At 36.1% G+C, this 18354-nt stretch overlaps 1 protein-coding gene across 2 annotated transcripts; it reads left to right on the top strand.

Annotated features, from left to right (window-relative positions):
* The first annotated feature begins 13041 nt into the window (after nucleotides 1-13041).
* LOC113313198 (nucleolar MIF4G domain-containing protein 1-like) lies at nucleotides 13042-18218 on the top strand. 2 transcript variants are annotated; one of them, XM_026561937.1, is made up of 14 exons: nucleotides 13042-13131; nucleotides 13386-13462; nucleotides 13562-13656; nucleotides 13763-14501; nucleotides 14592-14659; nucleotides 14782-14864; nucleotides 15364-15463; nucleotides 15681-15766; nucleotides 16220-16302; nucleotides 16566-16687; nucleotides 16783-16884; nucleotides 16997-17290; nucleotides 17383-17505; nucleotides 17728-18218. In XM_026561937.1, exons 2-14 carry the CDS (start codon nucleotides 13459-13461, stop codon nucleotides 18109-18111), a joined length of 2283 nt encoding a protein of 760 aa, XP_026417722.1. In that variant the 5' UTR covers nucleotides 13042-13131; nucleotides 13386-13458; the 3' UTR covers nucleotides 18112-18218. The 2 variants fall into 2 exon arrangements, with proteins under 2 accessions (XP_026417722.1, XP_026417723.1); XM_026561938.1 differs by having other exon boundaries at nucleotides 13047-13131; nucleotides 13425-13462.
* Nucleotides 18219-18354: the final 136 nt, after the last annotated feature.

The following is an 18354-nucleotide window of genomic DNA, read 5'->3' as shown; positions in this document are numbered from 1 at the left end:
AATTTGTTTTTTAGGACCTGTTTTTCAAATATTTGAAGGAATTTATTTCTTGGGTATTTGTTGTACTCGAACGGGTTCCGTTCTGGCCCGAGTCAACAATTTATTTGAAACCCTAAATTGTTCTCCCCAAGGATAAAATATCCAACCTCTTAGGGTTACAAGTCACATACGTGTACCTCTGGTGGTTTTTGAATTCAAAGAATGTCTTCCTCCTCTTCTTGCTATGGTGATTTCGGAAAAGGACTTCATGACAAAAGTGTCGAGGTTGATTCCAGGAGGAAGAGAACACTTGTAGATGAAGATCATCCCAATGCTTCACGCTTCTTTGCTTATTCTCATGAAGATATTGAGAAGGATGATATGATCTCTGCTGAAGTCGTTCATGACTTTCTTAAGTACTTTGGGGAAGCAAAACAACAGCTTGTTGATACTTTAAAAGGTCTTGATAAGGTGAAAACTGAGTTGGAAAAGGTTGTGTCTGACCGTTGTCTCATAAAATCTCAAATCAATGATCTTCGTAAAGAGAATCATCTCTCTGATGAAGCAGAGGAGGTTGGCGTTCACAATCCCGGAGACTCTGTGTCTTGTGAGGATCATGTACTGCCCATATCCCTATTTGTTGTCAGGAAAACGATGGAGTCTGATTCTCTCTAACTTGTTTTTTTGTTGCCTAGTATGTCTTCTTTTTGGATTAGTTGGAAGAATAACTAGAGCTTGAATAGCGACGATTGTGACTACACATAACTATTTTTGTTTCCATCTTCTTATGTTATTTTTTAGATTTATTGGTTTTAAATTCTAAAAATATTTGGAGGATGATATTATTGCAGTATTAATCTGTTTTGAAGTACTGCAATATTTTTATGGGATATGTATTGTTTGCGTCCGTGAACTTGAAGGTCCCATATTGTGTCAAAAGTAAAGTCGTTCATAAATTGATATTCGTATTGATGAAAGGACGAATGACCTTTTGACAATTACAAAAGTTATGCCTATGCAGTCATTTATTTGATGGAAAATAGGATGAAATCTTTTGTTTGACAAGCATAAAGTCTATTATGTCGTTATTCAAATAGTGATGGAAAATAGAATAGATAATTGTATGTTATCCACGGTATTGATCTTCATTAATCCATTTTGTTATGTTTTACCGTGAAGGCTCCATTGTGTATCTTATGTTGAGCACCTTACAACTATGTCGATTAATATTGGCTTTGTTGGTTGTTCCATGAGATGTTATATGTTGAGCATTCTTGAACTAAATTAATCATCTTGATTGGTTATTTAGTTATTTGCTCTGAAAGTCTTCTTTTGTCGAGCAAAATCTTTTGGCAATTAAATTGATTGCTTCGCTGATTAGTTTGGTTGTGTATTCCAATTAGATTAATTATAGGTTCTCTTGTAATTAATCTAGTTTAGTTTTTTCATATATTCCACAAGTTCTTGTGTCGAGTATATGAACGGCTATACTAATCATGTTCTATTGGTTGATGTATTCGTATATTCCGTAAGGTTTTCCTTATGTTGAGTATTTGAATGATTAAGGTAGTCATCTCCGTGTGCTTATCTTAGTCGTAGCTCTGTGAGTTTTCTTATGTTGAGCACAATCAATTAAATTGATCACTTCTGTGGTTTGATTTAGTTGCATATTCTGATTAAATTAATCATAGGTTTTCTTGTGATTAATTTGGATGAGTTTTGGATATAAAAAATCATTTCCATGGTTTTTGGTGTCCAATTAAAAAATCGTTCTTTTCTTTCGAAATTAAGGTCGCTCTTGTTGTTTTTTCGAGAATGACATCAAATGGGGGAGAGTTCTTTTGAACTTGTGCTTAATGGTAATATCTTGCGGGTTGTGCGGCTGTGGAATTTTATAGGGGTTATCTTGTATCTTAAAACTCCTTGATGAATGCATTTAGCTTCGGCTTTAAGATTGCATCTAAATTAAGTTGGTATGTATTTTTCTTTTAGTCTACGAAATGTCTCTTGTGGAAATTTCATTATGATCCCGTTCTTTTACCTTTTCCAATTTTATTGACAAAAAGGGGGAGAAATAATATAGTTCACGCTACAAATACATATGGTTTTCGGATCATTGTGCAAGGGGGAATGGTTTCCATGATCGAGATGGAGTATTGATTAAGGGGAGTGATACATATCACCATAGTATTGTTGTTAAAGTCGTGATGCAATTGGACTTTGATGTTACATAATGATATTATGACACTGTATAATAATGATCGAGAATCTCGATTTCTCTCATTGTTATAGCTACGGATCTTCAACAATGGTGGTGCTAAACTTACAACCTTTGGGATCATTGGAGTACTTGGAAGGACTAAGATTTCAAAGGATCGTTGAAGATTAGACTATAGAATAAGAGCCACTAGAGTTTATCTTTTTTGTATTCCATATGTATTAATAGTTTTGTCACTAAAATTGACAAAAGGGGAGATTGTTAGAGCATAGCTCGGTTGACCTCCCATGCGTTGCTATATCAAGCATGTTTGTCAGTGTTAGTGATCAAAACTATGAGTCTTGATTTCTAGTCTATCATAGATAAGTCTCGGACTAGGATAGAAAAGAGTAGTTGAGCTTAAGGACTTCATGGCGATTCATCATACAACGACTAAGATCTACTCAAGGAACCGTGGAACTTCATCAACAAAAAGGTATGTGGAGACTTGAACTTATCTATCACTCAAAAGTCTATCTATTCTATCTCCTACTTCTTATGAGACAAAAAATCGTATGCTATATAGACTGGATCATACACATTTGACATTTCGAGCTGAATATTCACTACTTATCTTTATCTCGAAATCGTGTGTTGGTAAAGCGTTTCGCTTTGATCAAGTTTATCTTCACCTAGTGACGAAAGTCATGAAAAGTTTCAATTACTTTGAGAATTGCTCTGACGTGAAACAGTCTGTGAATAACGGCTATATAACATCCTCTGAGAATGTCTCAATGATTGGAATGAGAGTTTAGATTACATAACCATGTATTCCTTAATCCGAAGTTTTCAAACTTTGTTGATTGAGAGAAACCGGAGGAATTGGCTTTACCAAGTCCGCGAACTCAGTTTGCGAACTTAGTCCGCGAACTGATGGAAGTTCTCTTGCCGGGAATTTTTGCTGGGATTTTCCAAAAACTCGTTTGCGTGTTTAGTCCGCGAACCTAGTCCGCGAACTGGCGGAAGTCTCTTTGCCGAGATTTTCTGCTGAGTTTGGAAAACTCTGCCGGTTGCCTTAAGTCCGCGAACTTGTTTGTGAGCTTAAGTGGTTATGATCTAAAGATGTGCTCTAAACATGAAACTTAAATTACTAAGGAATGCTTTATGCAAACCGTGGATATAAAGTTCATGAGCCGATTCAATCGAATCGAATCATCTTTGTTTCAATTGTGTCTTGTGTAGTTACAAAAGACCTCATAGCAATTGAACAACTCTCTAACTAGTTCGTTTGAGTCAATTGAACTAGTTATGGCGTAGAAGAACTAGGTTAATATGAATTGATCATATGGTTAACCTTTTGGGTTACCATGTTGAACCAACATACACGTCCACGTTTGGGCATGGTTTTCACAAACCCAGTAAACGAATACCCAAGTGTGTGTGACAAGCTAAGTTTTCGATCTAACGGTTGAGAAATATTAGCTTGAATCTAAATCAGGTTTTCATCTAACGGTGAATATGGATTGCTTTGTAACTAAGGAAAAACCCTGATTTAAAGGCTATATAAAGGAGACATCTAGCATTGTGCAAAACTAATCCCCACACGTATGTGTGATACTAGTGCGCTCGCTAGAGTCGATTCTCCTTTAACCTTTGGTTTTTCTCTCTAAAACCAGGTTAACGACTTAAATACTTCATTTGGATTGTGAAGCCAGACCGATACTACTTTTATCGTAGTTGTGTGATCTGATCTTGCATCTTCTATCGTACGAGCACAATCTATTGATTAGCTTGAGATCGTGAGAGTTCTCCGATAGGCAAGATAAAGAAGTCACAAACATCTTCGTCTCACTGTTTGTGACTCCTCGACAAACCGCTTGTATAGTCAAGAAGGATTGTTGAGAGGTGATTGATTAATCTAGGTTGTTCTTCGGGAATATAAGACCGGATTATCAATTGGTTCCTGTTCACCTTGATTTTATATCTTAAGACGGAACAAAAACCTAGGGTTTTTCTGTGGGAGACAGATTTATCCTTTGATAGACTTTTCTGTATCAGACAGATTTGTTTATTATCAAGTCTGTGATTTTGGGTTGCAGCAACTCTTAGTTGTGGGTGAGATCATCTAAGGGAATCAAGTGCGCAGTATCCTGCTGGGATCAGAGGCGTAGGAGTACAACTGTACCTTGAATTAGTGGGAGACTGATTGGGGTTCAACTATAGTCCAGTCCGAAGTTAGCTTGTAGTAGGCTAGTGTCTGTAGCGGCTTAATATTGTGTGTATTCAATCTGGACTAGGTCCCAGGGTTTTTCCGCATTTGCGGTTTCCTCGTTAACAAAACTTCTGGTGTCTGTGTTATTTCTTTTCCGCATTATATTTTATATAATTGAAATAATACAGGTTGTGCGTTAAGATCATCATTTGGAAATCCAACCTTTGGTTGTTGATTGATATTGATTTATCCTTGGATATTGGTCTTTGGTACCGTCCAAGTTATTCCTTGTATTTGATAAAGACTCGCTATTGTTTTTAGCTTGAGTAAAAATCAAATCAAGAGAGAGATATTAACTTCTTGAGATACTTTAATCTAGATTGAGTCTGAATGTCTAGTTGATTCTTTAGCAAAGCATTTCGGAGTTAGTCCATACAGATTGCTAAGCGAATTATTGGGTGGTGTTGTTAGACCCCCGCTTTTTCAGAGTTAAATTTACATACCTCTGATGGATTTGATTTCTGAGCTTGTTTGCTAATCGACTGGCTCTCCATTGCAGTTTGTTGACATACCTTACTTTATGTTTGTAGTTGAAACAATTAGAGAGTTCATGACCCTTAATAGTACAGTAAGGACATGTCAGTATGGAGGATGGTTCAGCCACCATGGACGAACATGCGCTAGACAAATCGAAGTACCTGAAACATAGGAGGTGGAGTTTCCATTAGACAGAGAAAAATCCATTTCATCCTCCAATGCGGTCGATGATGTATCTCCAGGAAAAATATCAAGGTTGATATGAGTATTGCTACAATTATCAGAATTGATATTTCACCAAGGAGTGCTACACTTGATTTTTCGTCCTCCGTAGAATCATAGTGATCAGATGTTTCATCAAGAGTTGCAGTAAGACTTTTGTTAACAGTGTATTTTCTACGATTTGGACACTCATTAGAAAAATGGCCAAAACCTTTACACGTGAAGCACTGCGGCACATCCTCGACAGTATCCCTGTTTTTAGGAGGAACACGATCATGAGGCTTAACTGATGATCTAGGTTTGACTCTCGTGAAGTGTTTACTTCTATTCAAAATAAGATCTCTAAACTGTCTTGTGATCGAAGAAACTGAGTTGTCAAGATCTTCATCTGATGATTCGGTCTCAATAAGATCATTCACAGAGTTGCCAACACTTTTACTTTTATCAAGTAGATTAGTGTTATTTTGTGCTTTGAACGCAATATCCTTTCTGAAAAAGTGGGGGTACAACAACCACACCCAATATTTCGCTTAGCAATCTGTATGGACAAACTCCAATATACTTTCTAGAGAATCAACTAGACAGTCATACTCAATCTAGATAAAAAAGTATATCAAAGAGTTTATATCTCAATCTCTCGATTTGATATATACTCAAGCAAATAGAAATCTGCGAGTCTTTATCAAATACTAGAGAGATAACTTGGATGGTATCAAAGACCAATATCCAAGTGTCAATCAATTTAAATCAACAACCAAAAGGTCGGGTATTCTAATTGATTGAACAACGCACAACCTGTGATATTTCAATTATATAACAAAATATAATGCGGAAAAGAAATAACACAGACACCAGAATTTTGTTTACGAGGAAACCGCAAATGCAGAAAAACCCCGGGACCTAGTCCAGTTTGAACACACACCGTATTAAGCCGCTACAGACATTAGCCTACTCCAAATTAACTTCGGTCTGGACTGTAGTTGAACCCCAATCAATCTCACACTGATCCAAGGTACAGTTATGCTCCTACGTCTCTGATCCTAGCAGGATGCTACGTACTTGATTCCCTTAGCTGATCTCACCCACAACTAAAAGTTTCTACGACCCAAATTCGAAGATTTTAATAAACAAATCTGTATCACACAGAAAAGTCTACGGTAATAGATAAATCCGTCTCCCAAGAATATACCTATGAGTTTTGTTCCGTCTTTTGATAAATCAAGATGAACAGGAACCAATTGATAAACCGGACTTATATTCCCGAAGAACATCCTAATGTTATCAATCACCTCACAGTAATCTTAATCGACGCAGCGAAAAAAGATATTGCGGAATCACAAACGATGAGACGAAGTGTTTGTGATTTCTTTTATATCTTGCCTATCGGAGATATCAATCTCAAGCCAATTATTACAATTGTACTCGTACGATAAAAACAACAAGATCAGATCACAGAACTACAAGAAAGTAGTATCGGTCTGGCTTCACAATCCCAATGAAGTCTTTAAGTCGTTAACCTGGTTTAGAAGAAGAAACCAAAGGTTGAAGGATAATCGACTCTATCTTAGCACAACTAGTATCACACAGAAGGTGTGGGGATTAGGTTTCCCAGTTGCTAGAGTTCTCCCTTATATAGTCTTTCAAATCAGGGTTTGCAATCAATGTTAGCTTGTTAACAAAGCATTCAATATTCACCGTTAGATGAAAACCTGATTAGATTCAAGCTAATATCTTTCAACCATTAGATCGAAAACTAGCTTGTTACACACAAATGAAATGCATGTTTCTAGGCTTATGTAACAGTACCCGAACTTGTACATTTGTTGGTTCAACAATAGTCAAATGGTTAGCCATATGATCACTTTCATATCAACCATATTCTTCTTCACCATAACTAGTTCAAGTGACTCAAATGAACTAGTTAGAGAGTTGTTCAATTGCAAGGAAATCTTATGTAACTACACAAGACACAATTGAAGCAAAAACGATTTGATTCACTCAAATCGGTTCATGAACTATATAGCCACGGTTTGCAATTTGCATTCCTTAGTTTATATAAGAATAAGTTCACAAACATCGGTTTTAGATATAACCTACTCAAGTTCGCGGACTGGGTTCGTAGACTTAAGTTCCCGGACGAAGTTCACAAACTCCAGCAGAATTTCTCGGGTCGAGAACTTCCGCCAATTCGCGAACTGAGTTCGCGGACTTGGCTCACGCCAACATTCCAGTTCTCTTGATCAACAAATTTCGCAAACTTCGGTTCAAGGAATAAGGACTTGTACATATATGTGTTTCCACAACAATGCTTATATCCTCCAATGGTTATATAATCTAAACTCTCATTTCAATCACTGAAACATTCTTAGAGGACGTTGATATTCTATAGTTGTTATTCACAAATTGTTTTTCGTCAAAGTAAGCAATTTTCAAAGTGATTGAAACTTGTAATGACTTTCGTCACTAGGTAAAGATGAACTTGGCTAAAGCGAAAGCTTACCAACACATATTTCGAGAAATAGATAGGCGAGATAAACTCGTCTCGAAATAGCAAATGTGTATAATCTAAGTCTATATAGCAAAACGACTTTTGTCTCAAGATAGGAGATAAATAGACTTTTGAGTGATAGATAAGTTTAAGTCTCCACATACCTTGAAGATCCACCGGTTCCTTGAGTAGTCCTTCGTCTTGTATGATGATTGTCATGGAGTTCTTGAGCTCAACTACAGTTTCTATCCTAGTCCAAGACCTTAGCTATAGTAGACTAGAAATCAAGACTTATAGTTTTGATCACTAACATTGACAAACATGCTTGAGATAGCAACGCATGCGAGTTCGACCGAGCAATGCTCTAACATTTTCCAACTTTGGATAGATGTCTGCGATCAAAGATCTTTGACTTTCCAACAAGAATATTCCTGGAAAGTGTATCAAGGTTATTTCCCTTAACGATTGCATGTTTCTTAGAATCGTATCTAGCTGGTAGAGATCTGAGAATTTTCATCACAATGTCCATTTCAGGAATAGTCTTACCCAATCCAAATGATGTGTTAACAATTTCAGACACTTTGTGTTTAAACTCATCAAACTTCATCAGCCATACGAAGGTTAGGTTTTGAATCCTAGCTTCTTTCTCAGAGGTATTCCCTTAAAATATGGTTGCTAAGATATCCCAAACATCTTTAGACTTAGTGCACGTAGTCACATGGTGTTGAAGATCTGGGGTAATGGCATGAAAGATAGCATTTTATCTGTCAGAATTTTGCTTCGCAACACTAATCTCAACTTCATTATATCTACAAATATCCTTTGCAACAGTTACACCGTCTACTATAATTATTGGAGGATCATAACCATTGGAAACACGAACCCATGATTAAAAATCACGTGCTTGTAGAAAGGCATGCATAACAATTTTCCACCATAAGTAATTCGAGCCATCGAAGACTGGCGGTACGTTTATAGATATATCACTTTTGTCTATATAGTCAGATTGCTACAAATACATAGTTATGAGGTCTTAGCGTGTTTGCTTGCTCTGATACCAATGGAAAACGCGGAGGTATAACAACCACACACAACTATTTCGTTCAGTAATCTGTAGGGAACTCCAATATAATTTCGAGAGTACCAACTTAAAAGTGTGACTCAATAAAGAAAGATATCAAAGAGTTTTATTTGTTTCTCAATACAATCAGTAAATCAACTAGATAGAAATCCATGAGACTGATTGTTATGAGAATAACTCGGATGGTACCAAAGACCAATGGCCGAGTGCCAACCAAGTTATATCCAATAAACAAGGTCGGATTTATCAACTATGATTGAACTACGCATAACCTATGATATTTCAATTATATAAACAAAATATAATGCGGAAAAAAAATAACACAAACACCAGAAATTTTGTTAACGAGGAAACCGCAAATACAAAAAAAACACCGGGACCTAGTCCAGACTTCAACACCACACTGTATTAAGCCGCTACAGACTCTAGCCTACTACAAGTTAACTTCGGGCTGGAATGTAGTTGAGTCCTAACCAAGTCTCACACCGATTAAGGTACAGTCGCGTTCCTTACGCCTCTTGAATCCCAGCAGGACTCTGCGCACTTGATTCCCTTAGTGGATTTCACCCACAACTAAGAGTTGCTACGACCCAAAGTCGAAGACTTAAAAACAAATTTGTCTCCCACAGATAAGTCTATTATAATTGGTGTTTCCGTCTTAAGATAAAGATCAAGGTGTACAGGAAACTCAACTAATAATCTGGTATTATACTCCCTAAGAGCAGCCTAGAAATATTAGTCACCTCACAATAACTTATTTGATTAACATAATAAGTTATTTCAGAATCACAAGAGTCTGAGACGAAGAAATGTTGTGATTACTTTTTATATCTTACCTATCGAAGATAAATCTCGAGAAAATCTTAGAGAAGATTAAGCTCAACAGGATAGAAAAATTAAGATCAGAATACGCAACTATAGAGAAAATAGTTGGATCGGGCTTCACGAATACCTAATGAAGTCTTCAAGTCGTTAACATAATAATGGTTTTGGAAAACCCTAGGTTAATGGGGAATCGACTCTATAGTTTGCAACTAGGACACACGAGAGTGTCGTGATTAGGTTTCCCATATGCTAGAGTTCTCCCTTATATTATCTTTCAAATCAGGGTTGCTTACAATCAAAGCTAAGATAGCTTAGTAAAAAACAATTGATATTCACCGTTAGATTCAAGCTAAGTCTGCTTAAAAATTTAGCAATCAATGTCCACAGTTAGATGGCATTAACTTGATACACACAAATAAAATATACTTATATTTAGATATGGATGAACCGTACCTAAACGTGTGTAACCAGTTGGTTCAATAACAATTAACCGAAGTTAGCCATATGAACACTTTTAGTTTAGCTATATTCATCTAACACTTCTATATCAAATATGATGACCAATCAATCATGATAGAAAATCAAATGAATGTAAATATGCTTTAAGAGAGTTGTTCAAATGTTCACTATATCATAGAAATATCCATGAACAATTTGAAACATATTCGGTTTGGTTTGTAGTTGTACAAGGTACTTATACAAGAACCAATTCATGAACATAATGACACGGTTTGCAAAATAATTCGCATACCTTATTTCATTAAAGTTCCAGAGACTTTATTTCGCAAACTGAGTTCGCAAACGAACCTGAGTTCATGTGTATGAGTTGTCATACTTATCGATTTTAGAACCTGACCATTGTGTTCGCAAACAGAGTACACAAACCACAGTTCCGGACCTAGCCTAGTCTAGCCGTTCGCAAACACTGTTCACAAACCATAGTTCCGGACCTTTCACAGGTAAACCCGTCCGCAAACACAGTTCGCAAACAAGAGTTCCAGACCTGAACTAGAACTTCACAGTTCACATACAAGGTACACATACTATGTTATATCCAGGCATTGGTAGTAGTTCTAAAACTCTCATTTAATCATTGAAACATCCTTAGAAGACAACAATGGTAATCTTACACATACCACTAGCTTCAAGTAATTTTCAAGTATTAATTGATCAATACGAAACTTCCCAAGTTAACATAAAATTATTGTCTTACATAAATCATGTAAAATGTTCAAGGTAATTTTCACATGATCATCTTGACATAATATTTAATTTCCAACAAATGAATTGTATACAACTAAACTCGTCAAATAGACGATGAAGTTAAGCTAAAGCTAAAAAGCTTCCAGCACGTATTTCGAGAAATATATAAACGAGATAAACTCATCTTGAAATTTGAAATTGTATAATGCAAAGTCTATATAGCTATACGACTTAGTCTTATTAGAAGATAAAATAGAATAGACTTCTGAGTGATAGATAAGTTTTAGTCTCCACATACCTTTTGTTGATGAAGTTCCTCCAAGCTCTTCAGTAGAACTTCTTCTTCAATTGGTGAACGTCGTGAATTCTAATGCTAAACTACACACTTCTATCTTAATCCGAGACATAACTATAAGTAGACTAGAAATCAACGCCTGTATATAGTTTTGATCAACTAAACTTGACAAAGACTTGTGAGTTCGACCGAGTAGTGCTCTAACAACAACAAAACAGGATTTCATATTCACCCAATTTTGTTGTTTCAGCATTATGAGCTGACACAAACGTTATATATACTTGTTTCCAACTTCTAATAATGAATATCTTCTTGGTAAAATTAATAATAAAAAAAACATAGTACTGAAATGATAATTGTGGCATCTAGCGCCTTAGGACTATTCGATTTGATACTTCGCCACATGCAAATGTGCATCTAAACTGTTTGACAACTTACTGTTTTGTTGACTTGGGTGAATTTTTTTCTCTTGATCGAGTTAAATATTGAAAAATCATTTATGTTTCATAGACCCTAGAAATCGTAGTTGTTTTTAAAATCCCATAGATGCGTTGAGTATCATCAGCCATTCATATATTTTCCTAGCATACCCAGTGTTAATCCCTTGGTCCAATGGGAACAAATGGTGTCCCGCGATCTCACTTGATTTTCAAATCGCATTAATTTAGGTTTCTAGTTTTTGTAATTTATAGGTTTTGTGGGAGCAAATATGGATAATAAAAGTGATGTTTTCTTTCTAAAAATTAATATAAATACATCAAACGTTTGACGAACGATCTAACTTTCTATGTCCAATTTTACTTTCACTTAGGTAATACTAAAAAATCAACTAAAATACCAAAATAATAATAATTGGGCGACCTTTTTACCCGTCAATATGCACGACTTTTACTATATGGATTTGCCCCCACTTAAGAAAAGGTCTGGCTCTGTCACTGCCTTGGTCCCAAAAATATTATGGTTCATTGTCGACCCTGTTCAGAGATATGTGTAAATGGTGAGGGGGTAATTTAATAAGAAAAAGTTTTTGATGAGTGAATTTCATATAAAAGAAAAAAAGGTGCCGACAAAAAGAAAATAAAGAAGAACACTTACAGATTCCTACATTGAACCATAATACTAGTCTTGAAAATGGTCACCTGTTCTGGAAGGTGCAAGCACCTCATATACTGATCCCACCATTTTCCCTAGTTTTGAATGATATAACATGTTTCATGGTCTCGAAAAATAAAAACAAGGGGAGGTAGCCACTTCCCAGTTAGGTTTGGAAGATTCAAAGGTATGCATCGCAAAGCCGTCATCGTCCAAGCCATTTACAGGAATTGGTATGACACTGAGTATGCAATCAAAAGGTACAAGTATGTTCCCAAATGGTACTCTGAAAAAGCTTCTTAAATCTAAAGTTCCAAACAAAGTCTCGGCAAATAAACTCTTGGAGCTTGGTTCTTCATGGGGCTTTTTTATTTCCATCTCTAAAGCCTAATACCGTGACTCATACGAGCAATAATAACCTTGTTGTTCCATTAACCAATCACGAGACCAATGTAGTCAATCTCGACCGATACGGGAGATATATCGCCGATATTATCGGTTTCGGTACTTGAGCGAGACGAACACCATTATATCGGCGATACAAAATATGACCGATAATGTCGGCCGGTATACACCGATACGGCCGATATATCGTCGATATTAGCGGTTTAGAACCGATATTATATGGATATTGCCTATGTGTGAATAATTTTCGTTATAAAAATTGTAGATATAAAATTTGGAACGGATATTTCAATGATAATATCCCCGATACAAATTTATATCAGTGTATCGTTCCCCGCTGAGATAAAGATATCTGATACTAACTACATTGATCACGAGCGGGTTTGGGTTTAGTTTGGGTTTGGGTTCATAGATCGAGTCAACCCACTGATCCGCTCCAGTGATGTTTTCTTCATCTACAAGATCCAACGGCCCACAGTCACCATAATTTGTTAAACCTTTTTGCCTCTTCTTCTACCGCTCTAGTATCTCTTTTCTCCTCTCTCAATAAACTTCACAGCAGCTGCATCACCACCACCACTGCACCATCAAACAGGTAATCACGCATCTCTCTCCTTTTATTGAGCCCAACAGCAAGCACCACCGCCACCAATTAGTTAACTATTTTGGGTTTAGGGTTTACTTTTTCGACTATAATATTCTCTTGCAGCCACTTAGTATATTCACTATTTAGAACTCACAAATTTTCTTATTAATGGCCAAACGCTCCAAAATTTTCATTATTGGATTAGAATCGTGTTATTTTCTTATGTATCCTGAATTCAACATCTAACAAATTGTACCCGATAGGGAAAAAAAGCTGAACTGAGGGTTTTGATTTCGTAGCAGATTGTCTCTGGTGATGCAATTCAGACATTAAGGAATGGGTAATTGCTTACGTCTTATCTGCATTTTGGAGTTTTTATTTGATTTCTTGTTTATCACTGTCTATTTCTTAAGATTTCTTTTTGTTGCAACTGATTCAGAGGAAAAAACTGTTAAGAAGTCTCGAAAAGAGGAGAGAAAAGAACTTAGGTTAGAAAAGCAGAAGCATCGGTTTACATCATGGATGGAACATCAAGTAATCTGCTTTTCTCTTCTTTTATTAACTTTGTTTTGTTTTGGCTTTGTGTTGTACTGTTAAGTAAGAATTTGCTAATGAAAATCCGACTGGAAAATTTATACAGAAACTTAAAAAAGCAAAGAAAGATTTGAACAAGCCGACCAAGAAAATGTTAAAGCCCAGAGAAAATGAGATATCTGAGACAGATGGAAGTGACGATGAACCTTCTTTGCCAAGGATATCGGAATCAGAAGTTGTGGTCTCAAAAGTACCAAAGAAAAGGAAAGAGACAAATGGGGTTAAGCGAAAATCGAAGAGTAAATTCGAGGAGTATCTAGACATGGAATTGACACAAGGAAGGGTTACAGCCGAAGAGGATTTAAAACTGGAGAGGAAGCTAGCAAAGAGGCTCAAAGTTAAAGGTCGAAAATTACAGGGCCTGGATGAGGGGATGGATTTGTTGTTTGAAGGGATTCCTTCCCTTGTAGATTCCCTAGAACATGAAGGTCAGAATGTTGAAGACGATGAAAACAAATCCAAACTCACAGATGCTAAAAAGCGTAAAAATAAGAAAGAACAGGATTCCTCGGAAAATGAAGGTCAGAACGTTGAAGATGATGAAAAAAAATCTAAACTCACAGATACAAAAAAACGTAAAAAGAGGAAGGTATCAAAGCAAGTACTGGAGGATGAGACGATTGGAGGAACTCTGATGGTTCCGAGTGATACTGCTGATGTGCCCAGTGGGGAATCTTCTCGTAAGCCTGCAGCTGTTGATCCTAATGCTAAATATGTAGCTCCTCATCTTAGACCTGCAGCAAATGAATCTGAAGACTTCACTCGAGCTCGCCGTCAAGTGCGAGGTACACAAATCCTCCTTATTGTTTAATATCAGATTGAACTTTGTGTTGCATTGTGGATTTGACTTCTTCTTGATATTCTACTTGATGCAGGGCTTTTAAATAGGCTTTCTGAATCAAATGTTGAATCAATTACAGGAGAGATATCGACGATCCTCAGGGTACAACTCGCTCTCAATTTCAGTTAATAGTTCTTATTCTTCTAATTTGCAACCTTTCTTAGTAAACAGCTCGTGACTTTGCCTCCTTCGGAATCTTGACAATTTAACTAACCCATTTGCAGACTGTTAGTCGCAGTTTTGGTGCCCAAATTATTACTGAGGAGGTTTTGGCTTCCTGTTCCCGAGGACCTCGTGGAAACGAACAGTTAAGAGCTGCATCTATTTCTTACTTCCTTTCTTGTCAACTTTATCCTTTCTGCTACCTCCTTTTGGTGCAGGCTTTATCTCTGTTGTATTTTTAGTTGGTTGTTCCTCGTCTTGCTCTACTAAAAACATACAGAAACATATTTGAATTCCAAATCTATACATCTGTAGCCTTATTTGGTTTAGCAGATAAACCCCCTTCTTTTGCTCTTTTACTTATAAAAAAGGGTTTTGTTCTAATTGAGAAGGGGTGAGAAGATCCTCTGTCATGCAAGCAAAGCAATATATAATAGTGAAAAATACCTTACACATACCGTGAAATTAAAAACCTCAGAAGCCACTACTAATGTTTATAACCTCGCCTTCAAAGCTGAAAAGCAACCTTCAATTAGAAAGGAATATTTACGGACTTGATTGTTATCTTTGCTGATTTTTTTTTTCCGTCACTTAGTTGTTGCAATTGAATAGTCTGTGAAGAGCTTGTGCCTTTGCTTGTGAAGGTATGCTGCTATTTTTGCATCTTTTGTTGCTGGGATGGCATGTTTAGTAGGCGTTGACCTCGGTGCAAAACTTATTGCTTCTGTTGCTAAAGCTTTTGAGGTATGTTTAAATTTGACAAGCGTTCCTTATGGGTAGGACTTTAATTTATTAGCTAATAGTTGTAACTGCTTAAGTTGTAACATCAGTGTCGATACTTAACAGAGAAATAACCTTTTAATTTTAGCTTATACAACTAATCAAGCTAGCTATTTTACTATTATATTTTGCAAACAGCATCCATTGATAGCCATTTATGCTTAATTTTATTTTGTTTCAGGATGAATTTTTGAACGAAGACAATCTTTCATTGCGAAATCTGACACTTCTACTTTCTTATCTGTGCATCTTTGGGGTTTGTGCAAGGTGAGTTTGACAAAATTCAAATGCTTTTGAAGGAAAATAGTTGATCTTTTTAACCAAAATAGGAAACAAAAGCACGGTTCTCTGGTATATTCACTATAGTAGGTTTCCCAATCTCTTAAATACAGTTGGAGCAAATTTTGTGTTTTTATCATTTCTATACTCTGAGTCCCTAACCACGTATAAGCCACTAATTTTGTGTGGGAGCAAGTTTCCTAGTGAAATTGTAGTGGTTTCTATATCGTTAGAGATAATATGGTTCTTTTCATGTATACTGTTCTATAATTGCTATTTCACACTAAAGATTTTTAGTGTTTTGCGGAAACTATGTTTCTGGTTATATTTCTTCTCTAGAATAAAAGAATGTTTTGGACTTTTGTTTACTAAATTTGGTTTTCTCCCCCTCTCTCTCTCAGTATTATATCTAAAATATAGCTCTTCTATCATATTATCCAGTGATTTGATATACGACTTCCTGAGCATTCTGAGCAAGCGATTAAGGGAGATAGACGTGTCTATTATCTTGACAATACTACAATGTAAGCTTCTTCCCTTGAATGTCTTCTTTGTGTGAATGTTTCTAATAAATATAAAAGACTCGGAATAGTGTTTAAGAAAACCATCTACCTTTATGAACGGAATGTATTTAGTTTGTGCCACTTTGCTCTCTTTGATGGTTAACTATTGACACCATATGTGCTGCCTTAGTGCAAATGTTTTCGTTCTTAGCTTTTATTATGTATTTTGCTTAGTTTAAATTCTAAAATCAATACTGTGTACATTGTGTTGATGGCATTATTAGGTTGTGGAATGAAATTAAGAGCTGATGATCCGACGGCCATGAAAGATTTTATAGTCAGTATTCAAAACCGAGTAAGCGAGCTGAAGTCTGTACCTGGTGAACAGCCAATAAGTAACAAACGGGTATTGCTCTTTTGTAGTCGTAAACTACCTATTGATCATCTAGCTTTATCTAGTTGTTTATTCATTTCTCATTTGTCTCTTTCCCTGTTTCACAGATGGAATTTATGCTTGAAACAATATGTGATATCAAGAACAACAAAAAAAGGGCTAAACAGGATCCTGTTCAGCACACCCGGATCAAGAAATGGTTACAAAAGGTTTTTCTATCCTTAAAAAATATACTAATTTACTTTATAAAAAATGGTTGCTTAGTTTTTTTTTCCGACGTCTTGAAGCATTTTCTTCTGGTTTCTTATTGTTTCCTTGTAGTTGAGAGTGGAAGATGTTTTACTCCGTGGGCTGAAGTGGGACAAGCTTCTAGATCCAAACAAAAAAGGCCAATGGTGGGTTTCTGGAGAATTGGCCTCCACGACTAATAGAGTTGAAGACCTGGCCAGTACCATTGACAAAGAGGTTGTAGAAGCTCAGAAATTGTTGCAACTTGCAGCGTCACAAAGAATGAACACAGATGCAAGAAGAGCAATTTTTTATATAATTATGAGCGGTGAGGACTATGTAGATGCTTTTGAAAAGCTTTTGAGGTTGGATCTTCCAGCGAAACAGGTTTGCCCTCCCTTGTTTTTCATTTGCTTCTATCGTCAATAATATTCTTATTAATGTAAAAGTGAACTAAGGATCTTTCTGCACAAGTGCAGGATAGAGAGATAATGCGGGTCGTCGTGGAGTGCTGTATGCAAGAACAGGTGTTCAACAAATATTATACAATTTTAGCTTCCAAATTGTGCAGCCATGAAAAGAATCACAAATTCACTTTGCAGGTATGCTAGTTCTTTATCCATCTTCTTTATTTTGCAGAATAAAAGATTATTTTAGATTTTTCTTTTGGATCAATAAAAAATAATTAGCCCACTGCAGAAAATCAAAATATGGATCCTAAGCTGAAACTGAATTATTGATGCCCTATGCAAATAGTTTTTTAACTGGTTTGCAGTTTTCTTTTGTTTGTAAATGTTAATTTGTCATTTGGAATTAACTTTCAGTATTGCCTGTGGGACCATTACAAAACTCTTGATGAGATGGAGCTGACAAGATCGCTGAATCTAGCAAAATTTGTAGCGGAAATTCTTTCCACATTTTCCATGTCCCTTGCAGTCTTGAAGACGATTGATTTCACTGACCCTCAGCAGTTAACTCCGAAAAGGATCATGCATTTTAGGATTCTCTTTGAGGAAATTTTCGAGCAATCAGACTCACTTATTTGGAACATCTTTACCCGTATTGCCATCATGCCTGAGCTTGAAAATTTGCGCAATGGTATAGAATTTTTCGTCAAGCAGTTTGTAGTGAGTAGTAATAAAAACCTTTCTGGAAAATTCGCAGTTGCTAAAAAGGCTCTCAAGAATGTTGCTGGAGTTCTTATGTAATGTCGTCTTTGATAAAAGTTTTTGCTTAATTTTGAGTTAGTTAAATAGATTCTGTTTTACTCTTCAGCAGTGAATTACGGATTAAGGTTGCATTTGGTGTTTTCGCTCAAGTTCTTGGGAAAAACTTCCATTTAGAGACATGAAAATTTATAATTTAACGATTTATCATCAAAACTACATACTCTAATTTCATCATTAGGTTCTCACTTCATTGATTTACTTATCATATGAAGGTGAAAGATC

Source organism: Papaver somniferum, chromosome 9, assembly GCF_003573695.1.
Source record: "Papaver somniferum cultivar HN1 chromosome 9, ASM357369v1, whole genome shotgun sequence".
NCBI classification, from domain to species: domain Eukaryota; kingdom Viridiplantae; phylum Streptophyta; class Magnoliopsida; order Ranunculales; family Papaveraceae; genus Papaver; species Papaver somniferum.
Note: the sequence above shows the minus strand (reverse complement) of the source record. Positions and strands in the feature narration are given on the sequence as shown.